The 27,175-nt window shown below is 34.1% G+C and overlaps 1 protein-coding gene across 2 annotated transcripts; it reads left to right on the top strand.

The window, feature by feature from the left end:
• LOC123536605 (uncharacterized) lies at positions 1–27,175 on the top strand. Of its 2 annotated transcripts, none has more exons than XM_053528012.1 (4): positions 1–55; positions 8,859–8,976; positions 16,263–16,358; positions 26,920–27,175. In XM_053528012.1, exons 2-4 carry the CDS (start codon positions 8,900–8,902, stop codon positions 27,026–27,028), a joined length of 282 nt encoding a protein of 93 aa, XP_053383987.1. In that variant the 5' UTR covers positions 1–55; positions 8,859–8,899; the 3' UTR covers positions 27,029–27,175. The 2 variants fall into 2 exon arrangements, with proteins under 2 accessions (XP_053383987.1, XP_053383986.1); XM_053528011.1 differs by lacking the exon at positions 1–55 and adding an exon at positions 5,141–5,389.

Genomic DNA, 27,175 nt, shown 5'->3' with positions numbered 1-27,175 from the left:
GTTGAAAAAGAAACCAACAAAAACAGGCAAATATTTGACGGACGTCGTCAATGATGTAATTAAAATCATTGGTAACGTGTAAGAATCGGAATAATATATCTCATTTAGTGATCTGATCTTGAATAAAATCATTGTTTTTCGTTCAGATGCGTATTATTATATCACTCGGGCTGCGCCCTCGTGATATAATTCCTTCGCATCTGAACTCCAAACACTGATTTTATTCAACGACAAATCACTGGATGAGATATATTATTTCTTAAATAATGTATTAAAATGTTTTGCATCAAAATAATTGTGTTGAGCTGCGTTTAAGTGCATCATAAAATTTTCAGCCAAATCTGCAGTATTCTTAGGCACACTTTGATAAAATAAAAAATAAAAAATAAACTGTCAAACTGCTGTCATAAATCTATGAAATTTCCGGGGGGAAAATTAGCCGTTAGACATGTATGGGTGAAGAAAAAATTACTGTAATACTGTCGCTGAACTCGGGTGTTTCCGTTTATGGACTATCCATTAACTCCGGTGGCTATATGCATACCTTTGTATGTCAGTCAACGTATGATTGGTAGTGACTTGACTTAAACCTAATCAGTTACAGAAATGCCATTTCTTCACCATAATTTTTTTTTATTTTATAGGTTTGTTGGTTGGTTTACATTCACACCGACATAATCCAGATCGTTTGGCGACTTTTCCAGCTTTTTACAGTGGAGGAAGACCCCAGGTGCTGCTCCGGGCTACTATAGATTGTACCCTTTCCACAGTTTTTGCAGGTGTAAATGATTGCTTTTCATAGGCATTCCTTTTACTATCGTTTGATCTAATTTATATTGTCATTCATTTGATATTACATGCTAAGATTTGCTTTGCTGACTGCTGAACAATAGAAGCAGATGTACACCATTTTGAAATCGGTATACAACGGGTAACTTTATAGCATCTAGAAATGTTTCATAAATAGTACAGCATTGAACTGATTTTGAAACGAAAAGTGGGTTTGATATTAAAGATTCTGCTATACAACACTATATTATAAATATGAATCCAGAATGCAGCATAGACCTTCGTGAGTCTTACTTTATTGTGTTACAAAGTTTTACTCCGGACCCGAATTATTGCTATATAGCCGTTCATAACAGGCGCAAGCCCTAAGTGCGACATCTACCGACTCCCTATATTTAACGGCTTATAATTTTTATTTTTCAGAAAGAACGGAGAACCCGGAAATTTATCTCCGATGCTCCAATAGATACATCTGTTAAACCAAATGGTTAAACTTTTCATAGATTGTTCATAAAACAAAGACATCTGCGTAAAACTTCGGGTTTTTTTTTTCAGACTGAAGAAATTGAGAGAGAATTTCTAGAGAATTTCGAAAAATATACTAATAGACGCTGTGCACATTACAAATCGGAATAAGTACATGCTTTACTGTAAAATACTAAAAAATACACCAAATTTAACAAAGTTGCAAATGGTTGCTTAAAGGCTACAGAATATTATGTCTCCCACCACACAGTGGTGTGGGAGACATATTGATTTACTCCTGTCTGTCTGACCATCTTTCTCATCCTCGGCCAAGTTCGATAACTAGCCAATTCGGCCCAGGCACTTCGGAATTATGGCCCTTGAAACTGGGTCTTTGATAATCAAATTCTGATGATGATGATGATGGTTATTATTAGTATTATCATTATTATTATTATTATTATTACTATTATTAAATATAGCAGTTAATTAGATAATTAATAGATAAAAATATAGATCTACATATAGGCCTACATGCAATTTGCAACATACGTGCAATGTATTTTGCAACAGGGACTTAGTTAATGATATACTGTTCCACAGATTTACACGCGACATCTGCCGACAAGGTAGGCCTATTGAAGGTGAAATTATACAGAGAACAGCAACCCAAAAAAGAACAAAGCCACATAGCAGAAAATGAAAGACGTTTATAACATACGAAAAAGAGAAAGACGCATAAATGCAGAACTAGACGAAAATAGGCGAAACATTTTTCAGGCTAAGGCCACACCAAATTGATAAGTTGTTCATCGGATTTTTTTCTGCAAAAAATTGAGGCGGCGAGCGAAAAAATAATTTAAATATTTGTTTTTGTTTTTGAGAAAATCAGGAGCGAGCGAAGAGCGAAGAAATATATTTGTCTTCATTTGGCCCTCGATTGACTAATAAAAACCTTAAAATAGAATGTATAGCCCTTTTAAATTAAAAAGTAAGTCTCCAGGGATTGAGAAAATCTGACCTGCAGACGCACAACAAAGCGAACTCGTGAAAAAAAAGGTAATAACATTGTCATACAGTACACTGTAATCAAATAATGCATGCTTTTGAAAATGCTGTTAGAAAATATGTAATAAACAACAATGCATAACCTTACACCATACATATCACATACATATGTGACTTGAACATTTACTGCTATGAAATGTAGCATTCTTAGCTGACTTTACAAAGTTTTTGATACATCAATTATCTATGTGAGTATTGGAACAGTTATTTACTGTCAAAGTCTACACCAGGAGAAACAATACTCTTAAGTCTGAATCTAGACAGAGTTATGCCCCTTTTTAACATAGAATATTTTTAATTAAGTTTTATATAATGACCAATAGCTCTGTACTTTCAAAGCTTCTGACTATTATGCCCCTTTTACTGGCAAAGCTCTGATTCAGAAAAGTCGAGCATGATGTCTTATGTACAGCTCTTTTTCTAACTTTAAACTTTCATAACATATTAAATTTGTTGAAACAAAGTCTCAATTAAGGTCTGAAATGGAGATTAACGTGCATTAACATTAGTCTACTAAATGATTGGAAAATTTGAAAATCGAAACTGTTCTGAAAACAACTCATAGTGTAAATTCCTTAACCCACCAACTTTCGTATGCAAATGCTGATCATTTGGACAGGAAAAACAGAAAACAGATAAGTGACATGCATCAATAAGTATTTACCCTTACCAAAATAATGTAGATTGATGTTATCAAATAAATTAGTAGTTTTTCTTCATCCAGTTTTCAATGAAATAAATCGATTTTTGTAGCATGTAATTTGGTAAACATTTGGAGAAAATGGCGTAACTGCATAAAGGGGAAATAACTTTAATGCAACTAAATATAAGTGTTATGATTTATTAAAGATGATGTGTGCGTAGTATGTATTTATTTTGATTAAAATCCATTTGAGAACAATCTGGGACTGGAATTATAAGCATTTATACATTTTTACGTCCGTAAAAAGTAGCGCACCAAAAAATTTTGGATTGATTTTTTTCAATGGGGCGAGCGCAAGCCAAAAACCAAAAAAAAAACATTTTTTTTTGTGTTTCTGAAAATATACGAGCGGCAAATCCGATGAACAACTTTTTAATTTGGTGAGGCCTAAAGGATATTGGCAAAGACAAAATAAAAGGGAAGAGTTATATAAGAATAGAAAATCAGAAGCAGATCGGAAAAGGGCGTACAGAAACAGAATTCGGTCAAAATTCAGTGAAAGTTCTTTTGACGATATTTCCCTCGGGTTCAAATTTAGAATGGCTAAAATCAAGAGCGTTAAAAAGGTTTTAAGGATTCACTTCCAGTCACACCACGATCTAGCGCAACTCTTTAAAGCTCTTACTTGAAGTGTAATAAAGCGCATAGGGTTGTAAAAATCGTCCGTATTTTCCCGGATGTACCCTACGTCCTATTTTTGTACCAGTAACGTGCACAACGTTATATAACGATCGTTTTCAGACCCGAAGTGGTAAATATAAGCCATGTCTATTCCTTAACAAACCTATCAAACCGAAGTTTAAGGATTGGCCTCGTATCAACAGAAATAAATGAAAAACTCTACCTAACCATTTACAGCGGGGTTATTTTTCCAGCGTTTTTTTTTTTATTTTGTCCAGCCGGTTATCCAGGGCATATACAGTAACTTTATGATATAAATAGGTTATATGGTTATATCTGTTGACAAAATAGTTCGCACAAAATTATCACTTGTGCACATAGCACAACTTTTCAGGGAACCAAGGAACAACATATTCGTTTTTAAGGAAGATAGAAATTTAATATCACAGATCAACATGCGTTTTAACTGAAAAAATAATCTATATACAGTTTCCTAGTTTTGTAGTTCTTGTAACATCTAATTAAGACAATTTCAATAATGAAAAATCAGTTTGGGTACTTAGTAATAAACAATAGACATAAATATAAGTGAATCATTTTTGTTCAAGTATTAATATATAGATTTTAACCTAGATAAAGTTTTGAAATTGATAAAGGTATTAACTGAAATGTAAAGGGAGAAAATGTTCCACTATAATTACATGACTACATGAAATAATAACTATACATAGTGTCATTTTGTATAGCCTAAAGAATGATCAGGCTTAGAAGAATTTTTTTCACATATTACATAGACTCGCATGAGTATCACAATCTGTGGTTTGTTTCAAATCGTATTTCCTAAGTTTTTTGTCTTGCTTATCCTAACGTGTTTAACCTAACATGGAAGTGACTAACCCAATGTCAAGTTTTCTAGTTGTGTAATTGGCGGTTTGTACCTATTGAAGACCTATTACACTTTCCTGGACTGTTATGTGTTTGTTTGTTCCTTTTGCTGCGATCTATCTACCACTTAGTTTGTGTTCGGCACTGAAATATTAATTTGTTTCTCTTAAAGATCTCATATCAATCCTTAGATAGAGTGTTTTCACAATAGCAAAGGGTGAGTGCTCATAATGTTAAGGCTGCTTTGCATTAGTAGAAATAATTGCTTGGGCAACTGTGTGTAATGTCACATAAATATTTTTTTTATATTTTGTCTTCAGATGAAAAATAACAACTTACGTATTTGCTTGTGTTGATAACATTAATCAAATATCTACTTACTGGTTGATCGTCTGCAAAATATTGACTCAATAAGCTGGATAAAACTGGAAACTCTTGGCCATTTGTACCGTTCCCCGCTGAAACTTGCGCCTTTCAATCAAATAATTGCAGCAATCATGACGAAATCGCCAACAAAACAATATATTCGCCTCCGCCATATTTGAAAACGGCGCAGTGATCTATAAATTGGTGAGTAGGTTGTTGTCGGTCTGATTGGATTTTCATGTCACTCCTCGAGATGAAGTAGTGCGCAATGGCAAGACGACTTATGCGATGACGAAATTTAATAAAGCTCTTCACAGATGGTGGACTGCTGTTATAAATACTTGACTTTTTAGTGCCACTACGGAGTATTAAAACAACAACTTATTAAGCGTTATAAAATCTGTGGAAATATATTTTGTTTTGCGCTTTTTTCCGACATCCGGAAACATTAAAATACATTTATTTAACGTATAATGGGCAAATTTCACAAAGGTATGTACTTGTTTTCTTATATTTGATTTAAAATGTTTTTTTTTAAATTATGTAAATATTTATTTACCTTTAGAAAGTTTTACCTACATTTAAGATTTGATGTTTATCATTTGGTCTTTTGGAGTTGCGGTTCCATTTGAATACCTAGTAATGGAGAGTTTATTTTGTCACATCGTTGCTTCTTCGTCTGGGTTTGTAATAAAAAAAACCGCAAACGACAAGAAGAAGAATAAAATAAATAAGGCCTGTGCAAGTCAGGATAGTACATAGATATATTAAAATGACTGAACAATTTTTTTTTTTTAATATATTTAATCTAAGGAAGACATGTGCTAAAATATCATTATTCTACATATCTTGCAAACCAAAATCAAAAGCATATGATATTGTAACTAGTGCGGAAACAACATTGAACTCCTTTGTTACACGATAGATTTTCGAAATGTACAGCAAATCATTTTATGCTAACTAATGAAATACTGTATTCTGTCAGTTAAATATTTTATATCTCATCACTCACACTGTGAAAATATGAAATCTATATTTTCACACTGTGAGAGATATAGCTCCTCCCCCTGATACATTGTGTATGAATTTTAAATTATTTGTTTAAAACAGGATGAAAATTGTAATCGAACTTTGTTCTTTATTGTATATTTCTCGATTCAAATTATTTTACTTAATGAGAATTTCATAACGTTATGCAGCAAAAAATAAATGTTGTGTGCGTAGTTCTAACGTCACAACACGTCTGACGTCATGTCTGTTTACGCGCATCTGAGATTAAAAATTGTTGCAAAATGCACATCTCAACGTAATTGAGCATAAAGAAAATTTGTTTGTTTTGAGTGAATATGGAATATATCTCACCTCGAAGTGAGAAAATGTATTTGAAATTTTCTCACTTCTCAGTGAGATATATTCCATATTCACTCAAAACAAACAAATATCCTCTCTCTCTATATATATATTCGAGTAGAGAGCATATTTCGACGTTCAAACGTTCAATTTTATGTCTTGAACATACTCATCGCTTCAAGATGTAAAATTGAATTATTGAACGCCGAAACTATATTTTCTGGTCTTCGAATTATGTCAGATGACGCACAATTTAGGATCAGACTGAAAGATAGAAAAAGCATATTACTGCATAATTAAAACAGTTTTAGATAGACAAGCGAGTTTACGAAGAAATCTCTTTTTTGTACGAAGTGTAATAGCTATTTCCCATGCGATCTGCTCAAATTAATTAAATGAACGCAAATCAATTTCAAGTAAGGAGGGGTCCTGTTTTATTAAATTTTTAGATGTGTTAGTCGGGTTTTAAACAATTATGTTAACTGCTGTTCCGGATTTGAATGATTAATGCTTCAGTTACATTGTAGAACTGACTGACGTATTGCTGAGAATTACCACATACTTACAATTACCATACTTTCATAAAGTTGTTGTTATTGTTGTTTTTTTTTTTTTAAATAATTTTGCATGTTTCATTTGTAACAAGATAATTATGAGCTATTTAAAAACTTCAGATACATTTTTATGTTACGATGTTTTTGCTTTATGACAAAGAATTCCAAAATATGGCTTCTTCCCCCGTGAAAATCTAAATGGAAATTTTTCTAACTACCTTTTTTACCTTTTTACTTTATCTATACTTATTTTGATTATTTTCATGAATATTAAAGGTTACGTGGATTGAAATATGTTACGTTACAGTTCTAGGTAATGATAAAAATACTCCGATACAAAAAGTAAAGAAAATCAGCCAGAAATTATTGATATTGTTTTCTCGGCTTTATTGTATTATTTAAAAGCTGATTTCCGGAAGGATTTATGACGTTTTATGTACAGCTGATTGAAATTAAGTTGCATATTAGATGGCATGTAACAAGTCTACAAGAAAATAACAATAACAAGTAATAGCACTTTGACAGCATAAAAACCTGAGATGCTTGTATTTAAGTGCTGTTTGCCAGCCTGGTCAGGTACAATGAATTAGATACATGTTACAATGCAGATTTATACATTTATAATATACCGTCTGCCCCCCCCCCCCCCCCCCCAAAAAAAAAAAGGCGTCCATTGCGGAGTAGCCTGTAACGTAAAGTGATCAAATTCGTTATAACTAAATTTTTCCAGAAGAGGAAAAACGTCAAGAACTCAAAATTATATAAAGTATATTGTATCAAATATGCGTATAAGGGGTGAAAGAAAAAGTACAGTTTTTCTTGCTTCTTAGAAACTTCACCGTATTTATTAAAATGCAATTGTGTAATAATTGTAAGCTATGAAAATATTTTTTTTTTGTACAAGTAATACTAGTAGTTTTCTATGCCATTAATGACAATCTGAAATCTTTGAAAACTTATTGTCAACCGCACCGCTTATTTGATGTTACTCGGTAATTTCTATGTCCTATGCGAATTCACAAAAGCAAATTCTTTTCAATAATATATACTATTTTTCTTTCGGACATAATCATCTAACAACTGCAAGTTTTCGCTCTTGTGCTTGGCCATAGGTTTGGGTTTTTTTTTTCAGGTATATACTTCAGTGTTTTAAAAATCCTGTTCTGCCTTTTTGCGCCTATAAATGTTTCTAAGTGATAATTCTTTGATGCTGTATTATCGTAATTATACCAGTATTATACCAGGTCACAATACCACAGTTGACACCAACTGAAGGATGCCAACCAATATTAAATGAGCCGCGCCATGAGAAAACCAACATAGTGGCTTTGCGACCAGCATGGATCCAGACCAGCCTGCGCATCCGCGCAGTCTGGCCAGGATCCATGTAGTTCGCTAATGGTTTCTCTCATTGCAATAGGCTTTTAAAGAAACAGCATGGATCCTGACCAGACTGCGCGGATGCGCAGGCTTGTCTGGATCCATGCTGGTCGCAAAGCCACTATGTTGTTTTCTCATGGCGCGGCTCAAATGTATTCGCCATATTTGCCATGTAGTGATATATTTCGCCTGTTTATCAATAAAATAAAATGAAACGATAATTAAACTTCTTTTTCTCTCGATGAGGCAACGTCTTGTTTATTTTCCATTAGAAACGTTAGCGAGCCAATATAAATTTGCTTTTGCAAAATATATCAGGTTTGTTTTTGGTCGGAAATAAACCTTTTCCGTCGGAAATGAACCGGCTGGAACATCAAATTTTAGACATTATTAATGTATCACCCACATCAAATGAAAAGATAATTTACAGACTTTCCGAACTGCTTGAACTGTCTAATGAACTCCTTGGTATGGCATTTCATAATGACAAAAAAAAAAATCAAGCACGAAATGAAATTTATCTTACATTTTGTACTTAAACAGGGAGTGGTGCTACACTGGATACGTGTCGGTCATGCGTGAAAAATGTGTTCACGTCAAGACTGTTAACCGTTGCGAATAAGTTCAGATTTCAACAACTAATAAAAATATTAAAGTATTCTCTATCTGTTTTTCAGAGAGACTTTTTGTGTCTAAAATTCCAATATATCTGTTACTGATGGTAATACTAACAGAGATGTATCATACGTTGGCTGAAAAACAGACAGACAAACAAGACACAAATACACACAAAAGGTAAGTCCAAACATTTTGTTTCCTTTTGCCTCCAAGTGTTCTTTTTTCGCTTTGGTTGTCTTGCAATGAAATCATTGGATCTACACGTGATTAATACATGGAGGATAGGTCCGTTGTGGTCGTCCTCAACCATTAAATGAGAAATGTCGTCAGATGACTTGAAATTTGTCAGTGTAATTTAATACCCGCCAAGCAGTGCAAACAACCACATGTTCGTGTATATTACTGACAAATATTTTTACCAACTAGAGCCAATCTCCGCTGTGCCAAAATTGTATTATCGTCAGATATAAAAAAAAGTGTGAGAAATTTTAAAAATAGATATTGAAGAAATGCGTGGAATGGGAGTGGCCAGGCGGCGGGGCTGTGGGAAGAAGGTACGAGTAAAATAGCCCTTCTTATTCAGTGAATAGCTGAGCTAAAATGTCTGTGAATTTCAAGACAATTAATCAATAAATACAAGTTGGCGTTTTGATACAAGCCGTTAACCCTTCTATAAATCATTCTTTTATCTATTGTCTACACTTTGGGAAAGAGCTTTTCTAAAACTTATTACGTAGCTCATTAGTATCATCTTCAATAAATATTACAGTACAAAATAGATATCTTGTTTGTTTTGTACAGTAGGACATATTCATGACATATTAACAAATACACGAATATATCATATACCAACATATTCAACTAGTGCAAACCATAATATATATTCATTCAAACATCAGAGAGGATGAGCTGTTATCTATGCTTAACACACGTTCTAAAACATAGCTTAACAGACGTTCTAAAACATAGCTTAACACACGTTCTAAAACATAGCTTAACACACGTTCTAAAAAGCATAGCGTGTTGAACAAAATTTGCTTAGTTTAATAAAATTCTTTTTTTATCAGTTACTGATAATTCTGTAAATGTAAACATGCTTTTTTAAATAAAGTAATATGTATATTGTTCTGAAATTAGACTAACATGCGCAAATCAAAATCAAATGGCACTCGTCTTTAATGTCATACTTATCACAATTATACAAAATCGCAGATTTCTTTCGATTCTCTTGGGATTCTCATTGAGAGTCATATCGACCTGTTTGAATTCTGAAAGAAAGAGAAGACACTCTCATTTTGATTAAATAACTTCATAGATTACTGGGGAAAATACTCGAGGATTTTTATTCTCAAAAATATTTTCAACATTATTTTATAATTCTAAAATAGAACTCCTTTTCTTAACAACATGCCAGGCTTGAACAAAGCAGTCAGTTTCTCTTTATTCAAAACATATCTTTACAGAACCCGCCGAAGCACGTTGTTATAAAAGTGTCTTTTAAATCTCAAAACTGAATATCAGGAAAAAAACGCGACGCAATTCGTTCCTCCTCGAAGACAAATCATACAGTTTTTGGAAACGTCGTGATCAACATCACTAACAGATCCAGTAAATTTTAATTGTCTAGACGTCTCCAGCGAATAAACCTGTCACCTTTACAATATAATTGTTTTGTATTTGTCCTTAAGGAAATCAAAGTATATTTGTTTACGGATTATTGTTTTTAATAATCTGTGAAAAAAATTACAGTACATATGACTTAGAAAACGTTTTCAGACGTGAATGATATTTAAAATGGCCACAAGGGAAAGCCAAATTGAATTAATGCTTATGTGTAGGACTGGATAGATTTATTTCCTTAACTCGTTAATGTCAATTTTAAATACCTTTGATCATACTGATCGGAAACGTTGGCAATGATGTTTTTTAGGAGATGAAATTAACGACCAAATTTGTTGGTAGTCTTCTGTTGGACAAAAACTTTGCAAGTTGGTCATACTGTCTGCTAAGAAAGATAAGGTGACTATATACCTGGAGGTGCTCCCTCCTGGCATCATTTGTGGCACAGGTGGACACTTGGCAGAACTGTCCGTTATATGCCAAGCGCTTTGTTTGAATTATGATGTATCTGTGACACACCATAGTGTGTATGTTGAACAAATATGATCTTAACATCAGATCGTACATTCTAGCTAGCAAATATAGTATTTTTCAATGCATGTATAGTGGCTTCTGCAATAAATATTACTACAATGTTTAGAATTTAGATTTCATTTTGGATTGCTGACTGATAACCAGTATGATGCTACAAACATTAAACTTTCGCGTTAAAATTCTAAAATCTTAAACAGGAAGTAAACAGTGAGGCTTCCACCTCTTGAAACAGTGCCAATTTGAAATATGTCGGACAGTTATGAATCAGACAACCGAAGTTCGAATCCTGCAGAAACATGTCCTCCACGAGTCTGCTAATATATTACGTGGTTGCGTTCTATGCTAAGATCTTAAAGTAGATTTCATTTTAATCCATATACAGGTCAATTCCGAGATTGTTTCTGGAATAAATAAATGTGTTATTATTGGAAGTAATATCAGCATGTTTAATTAACGTCACCAAATAAATATTTGAAGTGTGACCATGAACTATTTATAGAAATGGCAGCGTACCAAACACCGTAAATTTTCTTAGAAAAGTATGTCAAGTAACGTACAGCTTTAAAATATCTCTTAATCTTTTTTAACCTTCAGTAATGATTTATCACAGGCCTTAGCTATTATTCTAGGAATTGTGACTTTAGACAATTCTTTATACTATTTGTTTACTTAACGAAGCTTAATCCGTTTACCGGTCATCTATTTTAAGCGATACCTGTTCAGTGCGTCAGTTATATATCATATGACTTGTTTGATAAAAACGTGATACCACAATATTTAACTTCTCTGTGACTGATTCAAATAAATTATCTCGAGAAATAAAAGTGATTTTCCATGTCATTTGCCTCATGTAAAAATGGTAAAATAATTTTGTTGGTATGGACAAAATTCTCTCAAATATAATGTTATAACATATTGTGCTATTGGAGACGTTGGAAATCTGACATTAAATAGAATAATAAATTTATATACAGTGACAGAAATAACGTTTTTCAATTATTTCTAAGCAACCAGGAGCCTAACCTAAGTTACAGTGCATGAAAATTATAAAATGGGATAAACTGAATATACAGTCGAACTTCGTTTGCTCGAACTCGGATAATTCGTACATCACCATTCGCTCGAACTCATCGTCAGGTCCCGCCAAATTCCAATATAATTTATATTGTTAAATGGCTCGAACTACTGTTAACTCAAACAAATTTTGCCTGTTCCGTGGAGTCCAAGATAACGAAGTTAAATTATACTTAAACATATATGTATTGTCCACTATATCATATAACATGGCAAAATTTAGATACACAAACGGACATATAAACGCATGAATGTCTGCCAGATTTACAACTCATTCATGTTTTTCCAGTTCGCTCTGTTAGTAGCTTAGCTCGTTCGGAAAATAAAAACGTATTTTGAAGCACTTTCTTTAACAGTTGGCACCATGTTTCCTTCATGTTATCGCTCTAACTGAACTGAGCATTTTACTTCTTGTTAAGAAGATGGTCATTATTTATGAAAAATAAACACATATGTTTAAGGGCTAAGCGGAAACCATCTTATCTTAGGATTTTGTAATTTTACAAAGTGTCACGTTAGTGTTATCTACAATGGAAATGCGTGCTATTGTGTTACTTATTGCTTGCTGCTTTTACTTTTCTACATTTCTGTTTGTTACATCTGGTCATTAAAAATAGATAAACTTTAACGGGACGACTCTTTGACTGTTTGGTATCCATTTTCATCCGTTTAAGGCAACATTATTTTCTACACCCACATTTTCCCGCTCCTTAGATTTATTAATACGTCATGACATCCAATTTATTCTAACCTCAGTTTTTGTAAAATGAGCACAAAAAATTCCAGTGGGAATGCAATATGAGATCCCATAGCAAATGAAATGATTTTGTGTCACACAACATATTAGTTTGGCGCGCGTATAGACTTAACAAAATTATCTATTCAGTCACGGCTATCGAATATCTTTATCGGTATTCAATTAACTACACTAATTTGTGTCTGTTAAACACCAGAAATTGTCATTGCATTTAACCATCGCGTTATTCGACATCATATTGGACAGAACACAACAGCTTGCGCCACGCCATGGCCATATCACCAAGGTACTAAAGGACTTGTAAGAGACAGGGTACAGTACAAATTCGGTGCCCAACACAATCACTCCCCTGTCTATACAAGAAACATTATACATGTAGTATTGTGTCGGACGGATAGGAACCTAATATCTCGAATCTTGACGTTTGTCAACAGCAGATTTGTGTACATTGCTTTCGGTCAGGCATTATATTTGTTGTTTTTTTTTCCTGTGAAATAAAAAGCCTTAAAATAGCACAGTGGGTTTCCTAAATATAGCCCGTGCAAGACATATCTATATATTTCAATGATGTATACCATTGGTGCAACAGAACAGTTGTTCTTGCACACCATATTGTCATTTCCGGTGAGTTCACCCACGCTGGAAAAACCCATCTGGCACACCCATTCCAGATTACCCTAGTACTTTTACTGGCAGCTAGCAATTCGTGCATTGACGTTTACGTTTAATGCGATTAAAAATCAAATATCTTGATAATTGTTTTCCATTCCTTATAGTATATTTCTCGATTCAAAATAAGTTGTTTACGGAAAAAAAGAACGCTACGCTTAAATCGGAACTTTGTTGTCATTGAAACGTCATGACGTCAGTTCTGCTTACGGATGTTAATTTCCCGCATTTTGTGTAACTACACTCCTATAAGAAAGAGTGCTAAAAAGAAAGTATTTCTTTTTGCTTTATTTATTCTATAATTTGTAAAATACAAGAAAAATAATTTACCACTGGTTGTAATTTCAGATGGCAATATTCGGCTCGAGGGTAACTATTATGGCTGTAAGCGAGACTCTTACCGCCAGAGCCTCGTTATCGCCATAACAGTTACCCTCGAACCGGATATTCCTATCTGCATCTTTAACCAGTGACAGATTATTAAATGTCAGCTTTCTAAATATCTTTACACACGACACTGATTAAGACCATTAGTGAACAGAAAAGTTGTCTCAGCTTTTTTTAGTCAGATGAAAAAAAAATCATTTTATAAAAGCAACAGAAAAGCTATCTCATCTTCATACAGTATTTGTATACATTACAATGATTTCTCCCTAGTTGTCTCAACTTTCTACAGTCTGTGCATACATAGTTACGATTTATCCCTGTCGTGCAACAGAAAGGTTGTCTAAGTTTTTTGCAGTCTTTGTATACACGTAATGATTAATGACATAAGCTCTACTTGAAATCTTAGGCAAAACCTCTTCATCACTTTCGATCAGTGACTCTTCGGTGCAATTCTTTATTATTTGACTCTTAGATTCATATTCAACCATCTGATATACGTGCATAGATTGAGAATCGTTGCTATTGAATTAACAAACTGTTTGTTAGCTTTTCTTTGCATTCTATTTTTAATTTTGTGAGAACAATTATAGAACCCAGATTCTAAACCATTGATTACTTTCATTGTAGAAACCATTAAACTAACTATAATTCAACTTAAAACAGATGTTTCATGCATCGTTTTTTAACAGTTTATTTTGCATTAAAAAAAAGCATGTCTTTAATCTTGCGAACTGTCATGTCTAAAATAAAGTCTGTAATGCCTAAGCAGCGAAGTGAAAAATGACATGTATGCTGGTTTATGTATGTATTTACATTCCAAACTTTCTCGACGCTTTTAGTCTTTGGTTTGTATATGTTTTATCAGTCCTCCTCGAAATGAAAACAAAATATAAGCAGAGTTTTGTTTACTAGTTTGAACAATACAAATTAAGACGGATTCATTCACAGCTGTAACCTGAGACACACCGACGTGGTAATTACATTTGAGCCGTGCCATGGGAAAACCAACATAGTGGGTATGCGACCAGCAAGGATCCAGACCAGCCTGCGCATCCGCGCAGTCTGGTCAGGATCCATGCTGTTCGCTAACAGTTTCTCCAATTCCAATAGGCTTTAAAAGCGAACAGCATGGAGCCTGACCAGACTGCGCGGATGCACAGGCTGGTCTGGATCCATGCTGGTCGCACACCCACTATGTTGGTTTTCCCATGGCACGGCTCATTTTAGTTCTACAAATTCCCAGAAAAGCATGAAAGAGGACTTGTTAATGCTATAAAATCGTTAACAGTTTTATCGTTTGCTTTTGTCGTATTGTTTGAAAGGGTAATAAAAGGCATTTCATGACCAAAGCTAACACCACATTTTTACTTCTTATCTTTAAAATATTATATGATAATTATTATTTTCTCATGTTTACCCTTTTGAACACACTACAATACACACAAAAACTCTTCAACATAAAACGCAACTGTCAAAACTTATTGAAGGATAGCAAAGCGTTATGCAATAATTGCAAAATAGAAAATACTATTCACCATTTGTTTAATGAGCGTGCGCGTGTGTGTTATGTAGCAAGCTACTTACATGGACATATAGGGGGAGTGGGCGGTGGCGGGAGTGGCCAAGTGGTTAAGGTCGCTGACTTCAAATCACTTGCCCCTCACCGATGTAGGTTCCAGCCTCACTTGGGGCGTTGAATTCTTCATGCGAGGAAGCCATCCAGCTGGCTTATGGAAGGTCTCTGGTTCTACCCAGGTGCCCGCCCGTAATGAAATTATGCTGGAAGGGGCACCTGGTGCCTTCCTCAACCATCAAAAGCTTGAAAGTCGCCATATGACCTATAATTGTGTCAGTGCGACGTTAAACCCAACAAAACAACAGAAAAAAATACATTGACATGTGTTTTCCGTACCACTTCCATTTAAATTTTATTGTCAATACTGATTGTGAAGACCGCCACAAATTGAGCGTTAAAAAGGAAAAGAAAATTGACGAAGAGGTGAATGACATGTCACTGAGCACAAGCGAAATATGTTTAAGTCAAGTAACTGTAGAATATGTAAATAAACCTCTTCATCGGGAAGTCTTGAATACTAATGCATACACTTTTGACGACAAGTAATTCTTTAAATGTGCTGCTTTTTCAAAACAATATTCGAACCATTGCTCGATGTATTCCAGTGTTCTGTGTAAACAGTGCAAAAGTGCAACAACCCTTTTGCATTAAATTACAATAGCATAGTCGAATTAAATATGAAGCACAACAGGTAAAATTTACCTGCTTTTTGCATGTGAGTTCCGCATTTAATGAAAGTACTGATTTGAAAGTACATTATTTAGGTCCAAGCACTCGTTCCAAAACTCTACACGTATCTACTTTATTGTTATCGATTTTTATGCAATCTTTTTTACTTTGTTTTAGACGTAGAAGACAGGCAGGTGATTTCATTCTGATGAATTACAAAGCACAAAAAGCCCTTAAAGGGACAACGCAACCTTCAGAATTTTTCAGACGAATGTAAGTATATGTTTTCGGTATAAGATTTCTCGTCATTTAAATCAATGTTTGCCCTTATACTCCGCATAGCTAGGTGAGGTAGGCATAGGAAAAAGAGATCAATATAATTGCACCTTACTAATCCTACCAGGTGTTCTGTATACAAAAGTGCTTCTATTGTGACACTTCGATACAAGCAAAACTGTATTATCTGCACTATAAAATACTTACTGGTATTTCATTTTATTATCGGCTTGTTAAAAGTTAATTTTTACCATAATTAAGTTGACAAAATCATAGGAACCAGTGGTTCAGAGGTAAATCAAACACATAGTAATAAATCCTAAACGATTTTGTTGTGCAAAAATGTATAATAATGTGTATTAAACCGTTTTCGTTTTCTACTCTATTGTGTATTTGCAAGGGAAGTAAACTAATAGATATCTCTGCTTTAAAGTACTAGCCCAAGGCAAGAGTTGACATTCTTTGCGGATCACAACTTTGAATTAAATCTTAAAATTTCTGTTATTGATATTAGCAAAATTATCATACATTGCACATTTGTGAAATCATATTTGTTAATTTCAAGGACTTGGAAATCAATTTCTATACTTTATTTAACGTATTTCTATCAATGAAAATGTTAGGGTCTATCTCTAGGTGAGGAGGGTATAGATCTAGGTATTGTGTGGTATTAAATGTGATACTCTGGCAAGGCGTTTTTTCTGCGACCAGTTGGTAGAACATATTCCGTCTGAAATGATTCGACCTCCAGCTCCGAGAAGCTTGCAGGTACCTCTGGAGATAAGGTTAATACTGGTACAGTATCCAGGAATAAGTTAACTGTCCTCTGTAACATATGATAACTGAAATACTGTTGAAGAACGGCACCAAACCAAAAATAAACAGATATAAGACTTTGATAAAAAGAGTATGAAGTTTATATAAAATATTTTTACAAAATATATCTTAAAATATATTTAATAATGACTGACACCAGGGCGTGTTTATAGGCTTCAATTTCTTTTTTTTTAACGAATGTAAACTCAGTAGAAATAGAAATTTGTAAGATTGTTTTTACAAAAAAAATTAAACTGAAAATAAATATTGTTTAAGCTGCCAGTTTAATTAGATTTTGCAACATTTACTTCGGTGCTTGTGTGGTTTTTTTTAACAAAAGCTCGAACAGATTTATCTGGACTTTGTTATTATGTTTGTAATGATATTAGTTTTCTCCAAGTAGAAAAAAGAAAATTACAAAAACTATTACAAGAAAGATACAGACAGAGCAATTTCAATGATTAAATTTATAAATACGTCAAGTTTGTTCATTTTGTTTAACAAAGTATTATTTCTTTAAATTGCGTGTAGAAAATCCAAAGTGTTTCTGAAAAATCAGAATTATTTCTAGGGAGATATATTTCTATGTTTTAGGAATTGGTTTACAAATATTATATGTATTATATGACACAAACAAACTACTAAAATTGTTTTTACTAAAAAGGTCAAAATGATAATACTGACCGGCGTCAGAGAAAATTATCAAGTCCTGCCCTTAACCCTTGTTCGTCATCCATGTTTACATTGTCACGTAGATGGACCGTAGGGTACCATGATGAAACAAGAAAGGACCATAGCAATCCTACCAGGGTTTTTTTACCATGCATTAAAAAACCTCGCCGCCGATGACAAACGATATATTAGGTAATTACAAAGTAACGGAACTTTACAAAAATGATATTGCTTCTTTTCTTTGATTACTTACTACATGTAAGGGCCAGCGCATATGTCTTAAAACGAAGGGGAGTAGGGTCAGCGTTTTGTGGGCTGTTGAAATACAGTTACATCTAATGATGTGACGGTTACAGTTGTAAATACACTACCTAATTTAAATACTGCCAGTAGATCTGACGGAAACATCAATAGAATGAATAGCCATAAACTAGTGTATACTTCAAAAAAAAAATCAAAGTAGTTTCCTACATATTATTTCATCCAAATTAAGTCGACAATTTGAACTGATGCATTAAATTGGAGTTCTTGGCATGCCTCAAATGTTCTTGAGATTTTCCTATAGACACGGAACTTTCTTTCAGGAAAATGGACAGGTAGTGTATGTAATCCCACACATTACTCTTTTTCTTTTTCATTTGAGCCGTGCCATGGGAAAACCAACATTATGGCTTTGCGACCAGCATGGATCCAGACCAGCCTGCGCATCCGCGCAGTCTGGTCAGGATCCATGCTGTTCGCTAACAGTTTCTCCAATTCCAATAGGCTTTAAAAGCAAACAGCATGGATCCTGACCAGACTGCGCGGATGCGCAGGCTGGTCTGGATCCATGCTTGTCGCAAAGCCACTATGTTGGTTTTCTCATGGCACGGCTCATTTAATGTATCTAATCCGGGTAAGGTAGTGTCCGTAATCTGTGATAGGTTTTCTTCAAAGATGAAGATAATGGATGACTGCTCTTTGGACTATTTAGTACGAATGCCTCATGTCCGGAACGTGTGAAATGTTGAATTATATTTAACAGTTTGCCTTTCTTGCGAGACAGTATTATGATAGAATTTTACTTAGACTCTTAATTCCACGCGTTTATACTACATATTACATATCTGTATTGCTAGACAGATCAGTGGAACAGACTAGGATTTTACTATGAAAAACTACCTAAAATGCCTCCTGGCTCCCAGCTCTTTCCTTCAATTACAAAGAGCAAACCAGCAACCTAAAGCAAATGGCGTTTCGTTTATGAAAAAAGCCATAGTGCTCTATAGGTTACAACACACTAAATAGCTGTTCTTCTTTATTCTATATAAAACTGATACATTTCCAGTGGCCGCAGCACATATCAGGACCCTTTTTAAAATTCTGCAACTTACATTTTCTTGAAGAATATTGTCAGTGCTGAATAAAAATCAAAAGAAAAGTGGGGGTCATGTTTGATGCAAGAAAAATATTTTCAGTCAAACACACAACTGCAAAATCAGCTAAAAAATGAGACCCCACATTGTAGTGGTGGTGTATGATCTAAGTTTCCATGAAAAATTCTGTTATGTTGTTATTTCATTATGAAAATGCTACCTACATGTCAAGCATAGATCTGTTATGTGATTACATCAAAAAAAAAATGCAAAGAAAAATAAGGAAAATAGTTTTACAGAGCAAAAAATCTGAGGACTATTTGAATCCGCCATTATGCGACCACCATTTTTTTCGCGCCATTTTCCTATTTAGTGTCTGTATGCCTATAAGATAAGGCCGCGGCCATCATTAATGAAGGAAATGAGCTCAATAAAACGCCAAGGACCAATCTATCGCAAGTAGAATATTGCATCAATTGCTTCTCCATAATTGCAGAAATGAGCTTAACAGTTAGATGAACTTAGGATAAATAAAGCAGTTGAGCACTTAGAAGCTTGCGTATTTGAAACAAATGCCATTAGGATCTTAACACTGGAAGTATTTCAGGGACTGGATAAACGTTTGTATTCATTTTTAGGCAGAATGATTGCTTCTTTGGTGATAATAATGATTGGTGGCAAAATTTGCATCGGCAAATAATATTGAGGTAGTACTATTCATAGATCCTTTTTCATGAGCTCCGTCCCTGCCCTCTCATAACAAGAGCTCAGCGAGCCACTTTCTAGATTTTTTAAAAGCTATACTTGTTGAAAGTCCTACAGTAAAATTAACCACACAGTCAGTGTCAGCACAGTCTGTGTCAACATTGGTATTGAGAAGATGGGCATAGAGTCAGTCAGTTTCGACAATATATTGGCACCATTATTTCTAATTCGAGAGTGACTTTTTATATGGAAAATCTCAAGCACTTTTACAACCAAACTATGAAAGAGACAACAATTTATGCATTTAAGTAGTAAGATTACTTCGTTACTTTCACGGACTTTGTGAGTCACTGAAAAAAGGAATGTTGAGTAATTTAAAGTACATTCAATCAATTTGTGGGTTTTTCATTACTCAAATAATAAATAGTAAGATCAATTTTAGTACCACTTTCAGCGGGGATACTGCACAAGACAATATCTGTAAACTACACTATTATTTGCTAACAAAACAATAAAAAACTCAAAATTTCCTTTTATCTAAATTGCCTGTAGAGAAATGCTCGGCGGAAAAATTCCCGAAAAACATTCGTCAGGCAAAAAAGGTATCCAAACGTGCGCACATGTTTAAGTAAGATAAGTAGTAATAAGTCATCCAAAAATTAAAAAGATATATATATATTCTTATATCATAGTAACCTTATTCATTGTTTCAACAAGTTAAATCAATGTCTCTAATGTCAGTCGATAACAGACTTTATAAAATCATAAAATGTTTGATATATGATGTTACACAGCCTGTGGCTCAGTTGCTTCTATTCAAACACTACAGTACAAAATAATTTCAGTATACTTCAAATGCAAAATGAATTCACGCTGAGGCAGCAGCGTTAAAACGCAAGCAATGGCGTCACATACAAATCGAGTCTGGTTTATTGCTCAACAAACATTAATAAATAGCGCCGTAAAAGTATGATGCGTAAGGCTTAACGGAGACTAATGAAAATAAAAGTTGATAGATTTACTATATATACATTATGAACTAAATAAACACCGAAGGTATCAATTTAGAACAAACAAATTATACTAAAATAGCTGTTTCTAATGTCTGGTCTCAAGTGAAAATGTTTCGTGCAGTTAGAAATTAGTTCAAAGGCTAACAAAAGATTTTATGCAATGTTGTTTTATTCTTCAAGATGTTCCATTCTGCAACCCAATAGGTAACCCGCAACTTTGGAACGAGTGCGATAGCTATGATGTTTCATTACATAATACTTTAATAAACAATTTGTTGGTGGTGTAATTAATGATCATCCAACAAAAGTTCAGCTGTGGTAATTTCGGATAACAGTATGTTTTATTTTAGGCGAAAATACACATATTAACTAAAAATGGAGGGTTAGCTTTTTTAAGGAAATTTAACTGTGTGGTATTGATCATAATTCAGATTGTGATTTAGATGACAGTTCTCTATTCACGGAAGTAAACTTTGATTTTTAAAGATACGTTGACTGTATTACCCAACGAGTCTTGATAAAAAGTAATTGTTCAGGTATTGACATGTAGAAGGCATAATAAAGTGTCTAAGGTTTTCACACACGAAGTATACTCAAAATTATACCTAGAAGCTTTCGTATGTGAATAATAGACTTCATCCTATTGTTGACTGACACCGCATGTAGGGGTGAGCGATAGTAACGTGCTGTGCCAAATGTGCGGTAGACTGAAATGGCCTCCGTTCCTGTTCAGCTCTGGTTTGTACGCACGGATATAAATCGCTTCCTTCACACTTCTTTCAACCGTGGGGTTCCCGGTCTAGGATTTTTATATTATAATACTTCACTATTGCTTGAACTAGTTCTTATATGTTAAGTAGAACGAACTTTCACCTCTAAATATGCATCTTTTTCATCATTTAATATTGTATTTGTATCATGGATAATCTGCAAAAATAATTAATCACAAAGGTGGATTAATATGGTTTCACGTAATTAGAACAATATTTTCTCATTTTATCAATAGAAATACGCATACTATATTCAAGGCTTCGATCTTTTGAGTCACAGTGTAATCACGTTAGAGTCGGAGATTACTTGAACTATATTAGTTTTAACAGTCCCAAGCTCATGACAATTGTATTAAATTATTCGATAGAGCCAAACATGTCGTGTTTTAGTGTCTTTCTTGGGTAAAATAACGTGTGTTTTTTTACAAGAATTTTGTAAATAATAATACAGCAGAACACGATAGTTTAAGCATATACCGACACTTTTAGACAACATCAGAAAGGACCTTTTGAACGATTTGACGAAGTTGAAAAAAACTCCATATACGCTTGCTCCGTTACGGACCCCTGAAAATTGACTCCCCAGTAGCAAAAAGAAAAATGTCCACGCGCATACATTTAGATGGGGTGAGCCCTGCGCCTGAACCCTGACTGTGGACCTTTCGTTTTCAAGTTTAGCCGTTCATTTATTTCCGGGAAAAGAAGGTCGGCTGAAATTGTTTTCTGTGTTGTCAAAAACATACGTATGCCTGGCGAGATTGTATAAAAATGTGCTGGCCGTCAAGGATATGAGTATACCAGTTGAAGTTCTAAATAACGATTTATGCATACATTGTTTAGCATTTGCAAGTGTATAAAAGTAAACATCATTCAAAAATCTTCAACTTTAGATAATCCTATGTCATAGATGTATTTCACTAGCATCAGCAATGTATAAAGTGCACATGAATTTCTCATGCATGATAAAAAGTGGTGTTCACAGTATTGCACTGGATAATATGTTTTATCATTATTTATTTCAGTCTCTTCCATTTACAATATATATACAAATATACAGCAAAGCATTAAAACACAAGTAAATGGCCATTCAATTTGGAATTACAAGAGAAATATACAACGGTAAAAGTAACAATACATTTAACAATACAACAAAACAGTTGACCAGAACGTTCGAATTAATGATGAATAATTCTAATTAATAACAAAAACGAAATCTACTAGTACATAGCGTCTATGATACTTAATTTCAGTTTTTTTTAACTGTATTTAGTTATAACACTTCAGTTGTATATGTATCTTGATGGTAAACAAATTTTTCTAACTTATTGGATATATATAGCAAGAAACATTTATCCCTGCGACCCTAAAATGGATTGGTCGTCTTTGTAATTTGCAGTTGGAAAAAATATTAAGTGCATTTCCATGCTTTTCTTTTTGCATAACATGATTACTGACGTGTGATGGATACGTGTTTTAAAGTTATTATATATTAGCAAATCTATCAGTACTATGGTATATTACAGAGTGAACATGCATGTGCCAAGGGGTGAGGGTAAATAACATACAAATGGAATCAATACGTACTATAGCTAACTTTGCAATGGAAACTGGTTACATTTTCATCATAATAACGCATTCTGTCAATTCTGTAACCATGTCAATGCTGGTATGATTTGCTAAACCCATTACAATGTGCGAAAATGAATCACATAGTGGCAATAATCGTACATTGTTCAACATATGTTAAGTTAAAAACATTTCCGCGTAATTCTAGAAATAAATAACGAAAGAACTCATTAGTGACAGAGTGCTTTCCTATGCTTGCATTCCGAATACAAATATCTCTATTTAATTCGGGTCAAGGTAATGCAAAATACGTTATCAAACTCAATGTTCAATATATAGGACCAAACATGGGAGGCTGTTGCTGTTTTGCACTTGTCATAATGGTTTCACATATTTATTGTTTCAGAGTATAAGGATCATACATGCCTCTCTGTTTCAGACAGGGTTTTCCATACCCGTGGTACAGCATAGAATAAGAAGTCGAGTGCTAGCAAGGTTTATTGTACATGCTGCCCCGAGGGTTGGAAAAACAGCTGCCATTCACTGGCAGACATGCAAAACGATCTTTCTTGTCCATCACGTTATAGTAGATCACGATAACATATATTTTTTCTTTTATTTCCTGCTTAAGACGTCATAAAATAGCTAAAACGATAGTGACCCCACTTAAGAGCAAGGTATTCCCCAATGGAAACATAGGGATATTTATTACTGGTACGACATAGTGCAATTCAAAACTTTTCCCGCCAGGTAGGCAAGAAATTTCTGTATCTAAGAAATGACCTTGAAATGTTAAATATATACCGTGGGCATCTTTGCCAATTGATAATCATATTAACTTTAACGTAGAAAATCCTAATTAAATGAAGTTTAAATACCCTGTTTGTACAGCTGCATCACAACTATAAATGTCAAGTTGTACATTGATTAAAGATGCCATAACTTGATACTGCGGCTAGTGGTAGTGTTCTTACTAAGGGTCGTTATACTGTTTATACACAAAACATGTTTATTTTGTGTGTTTATTTTGTTGAAATAGTTCACTTTTCAAGTATGACATTAAGGCATAATGTCCTTTTATCGAGTATCACACAAGATACCATGCGATTGCAAAATAGAAATTATATCACTAGGAACCAGCTTTCATTTTTACCCTACTGAAACGACGAGAAAAGTACAGTAGGGGAAACATCCATTTCCGGAAACTATCTATGGGGATTTCAGTACTTCCCGAACAGGAAAGTTGCTACTAAATATAATAAATTGCTGCCCCTTCAGGAAACAAAATCACCATTTCTGGCCTGTTTTATTAAAAAAGCTAGATGCATAAGAATATAATTAGTGTCTATCCCCCCCACCACCACCCACGTTGAAACAAGTCCAAAATGCTATTTTTGCTTCCCGCACGGGAATCAAAATTTTATATTTGATAACAAGTTTCTCGTTCGGGAAATAGGAAAAAACTCACGTTTTTCGCCAAATGGAAATTTTCCCCAACTGAATTTGTAAAATATATAAAACGTAATATTTTGCCAATTTTTAAGTGTTCGTCAAACATCAGTATCAAATCTGGCACTTCTTTCATGATTGCCAAGAGATATGAACTGCCTTAATCGTTCAGTGAAATATGCGTCATCACGCATTCATGCTTGGCCGTCTGACAATAGGCTAACAAAATACATTGTGTCAATACTTCCTACTGGTGCCGAGGTAAATATATGTTTTGGCATCGGTTAGACTTATTTACCCTGTGACTGGACAAATTTGATACGGAACAATTGTATGAAAAGCCAGACATATTATTGCGATTTCTGAAACGAAGAACATTGCACTTTCATACTCAAAGAATTGCAATCATATTCACTTCAGTTGAAGACGGAATGTTGAAATTAAGCTAGCGAGTCTGTGATTTAAGTTACAGATAATTTTGCAATTAGTTGCCTTAAAAGTCTAATAAATTAATTATTTCATATGGGAAAAACAGATTAGCTAGGGAAATGATAAACTAGTTACATCAAACGGTAAACTGTAATATTTTATGCAGATACTATAAGCTGAATCATTTTTCTAAATGAGCCGTGCCATGAGAAAACCAACATAATTGGTTTGCGACCAGCAAGGATCCAGACCAGCCTGCGCATCCGCGCAGTCTGGTCAGGATCCATGCTGTTCGCTTTCAAAGAATATTGTTATTAGAGAAACCATTAGCGAACAGCATGGATCCTGACCAGACTGCGCGGATGCGCAGGCTGGTCTGGATCCATGCTGGTCGCAAAGCCACTATGTTGGTTTTCTAATGGCGCGGCTCAAATGATAATGTCTATAGCGCGCTCAAACATAAACTGGGCTCAAACCTTTTAATTTACTTTTTTATGCCCCCACATAAAAACACACCGTAACATACTGACTCAAAGTCGTATCTTATAGCGTCAAAATGACTTTAAAAACAAGGTGCCCAAATGAATCGAAGTTGCTCAACTTTATATTTTGACATTGCTTTAACAGTTTGGTGAACATCCATTAAACAGTTCATAAATAAGCAATTGAAAGCGGCCCCAAAATGTATAATCATTATAACTAAGGAGAGGTCCAATCAAGGGTAGTTAAAACTAGGTTTGGTTCATCAAGTTCATGTATGAGAAGAGGTTGTTTAAATATGTGTCTGCTCTGGCAGCCCTTACCTGCCTGAAATCAATTGAAATTCTTTGAGAAAAGTATATACAATAGCTTAGCCAAATTCTTTCAAGCGGTTCTCGAGAAGTTGTTATATATTTTTCTGTATTTAGCTATGGCATCCCCTTATGAACGAAAACATCTAAACAAAATAGAGAACGGCACATGCAAAGATGCCATGAAACAAGTTTGGTAAATACCCATCAGTCCAATAAACGCGGCCATTTGAACAAATTTATTGACGATTTCAACATCTGGTTCATGAGAAGAAGGAGTGTAAATATTTCCTTTACTTTTAACTCAGGTGGCCCTAAAAGTAGTAAAGTATAAACATTTGAACAAAAGTAATCTAAGACAATAAGAAGATACTACATACCAAGTTTTGTGAAGATCCTTAAACAGTTCATAAAAAATGTTTAAGACTTTTTTCTGTTTCTAACTCTGGCTGTCCTTAACAGGAGCCAGACAATGCTACTTGAACACATGTGTGTATAAGAAAGCTAAAGACCATGTTTGGTGAAGATCAATCACATCAAGGTAGCCATGACAAGAGTCGTTTAAGGATTTTGTATTTTAGCTATGTTGGTCTCTAAAATGGGGTAAGATAGACATGGGACGTATTAATTTTGCATCACAGGAAAATATGTACGGTTGAAAATTGTACAGGTTAATTGACCGTTTGATGTAACTAGTTTATCTATTACTAGCTATTCTGTTATTCCCATACGAAATAATTTATTTATTAGACTTTTAAGGCAACTAATTGCAAAATTACAACAGAAACATGAAATTATCACTTTTGATGTACACCTGTGGACTTTGGCATTCTCTGCTATACTTTCAACTTTCAATATTAATAACAAACACTTGTTTCTTCCGAAATAATTACCCAGATAACTTTCAGCTTCACTGAAATTTGGAAGGAACGTGGCGAATTGTCGGAAAGCATAACACCAAAATGATACTTAAATATACTTTCTAATTTCAGAGGCAAGAAAAGGGCAGGACCTGTCAGTCTTAACAGAAATCTGTTAATCCGACCCGATGACTACGGTGGTGGCTTGTACATAGATGACGAATACGTCGAAAACTGGTGACAGCGAAATTCTAATGAAATACCATCAAAGAAAAGTGTCTATATATAAAGATGGTGTCAGCTGAAAAACATTTCTGTCGTGTTTTTGAAATTCAAACTAGAATCTATAAAAAAGAGAACCGAACAAATAAAAAAATCAAATGCTGTA

This window comes from Mercenaria mercenaria, chromosome 17 (assembly GCF_021730395.1).
Source record: "Mercenaria mercenaria strain notata chromosome 17, MADL_Memer_1, whole genome shotgun sequence".
NCBI classification, from domain to species: domain Eukaryota; kingdom Metazoa; phylum Mollusca; class Bivalvia; order Venerida; family Veneridae; genus Mercenaria; species Mercenaria mercenaria.
Note: the sequence above shows the minus strand (reverse complement) of the source record. Positions and strands in the feature narration are given on the sequence as shown.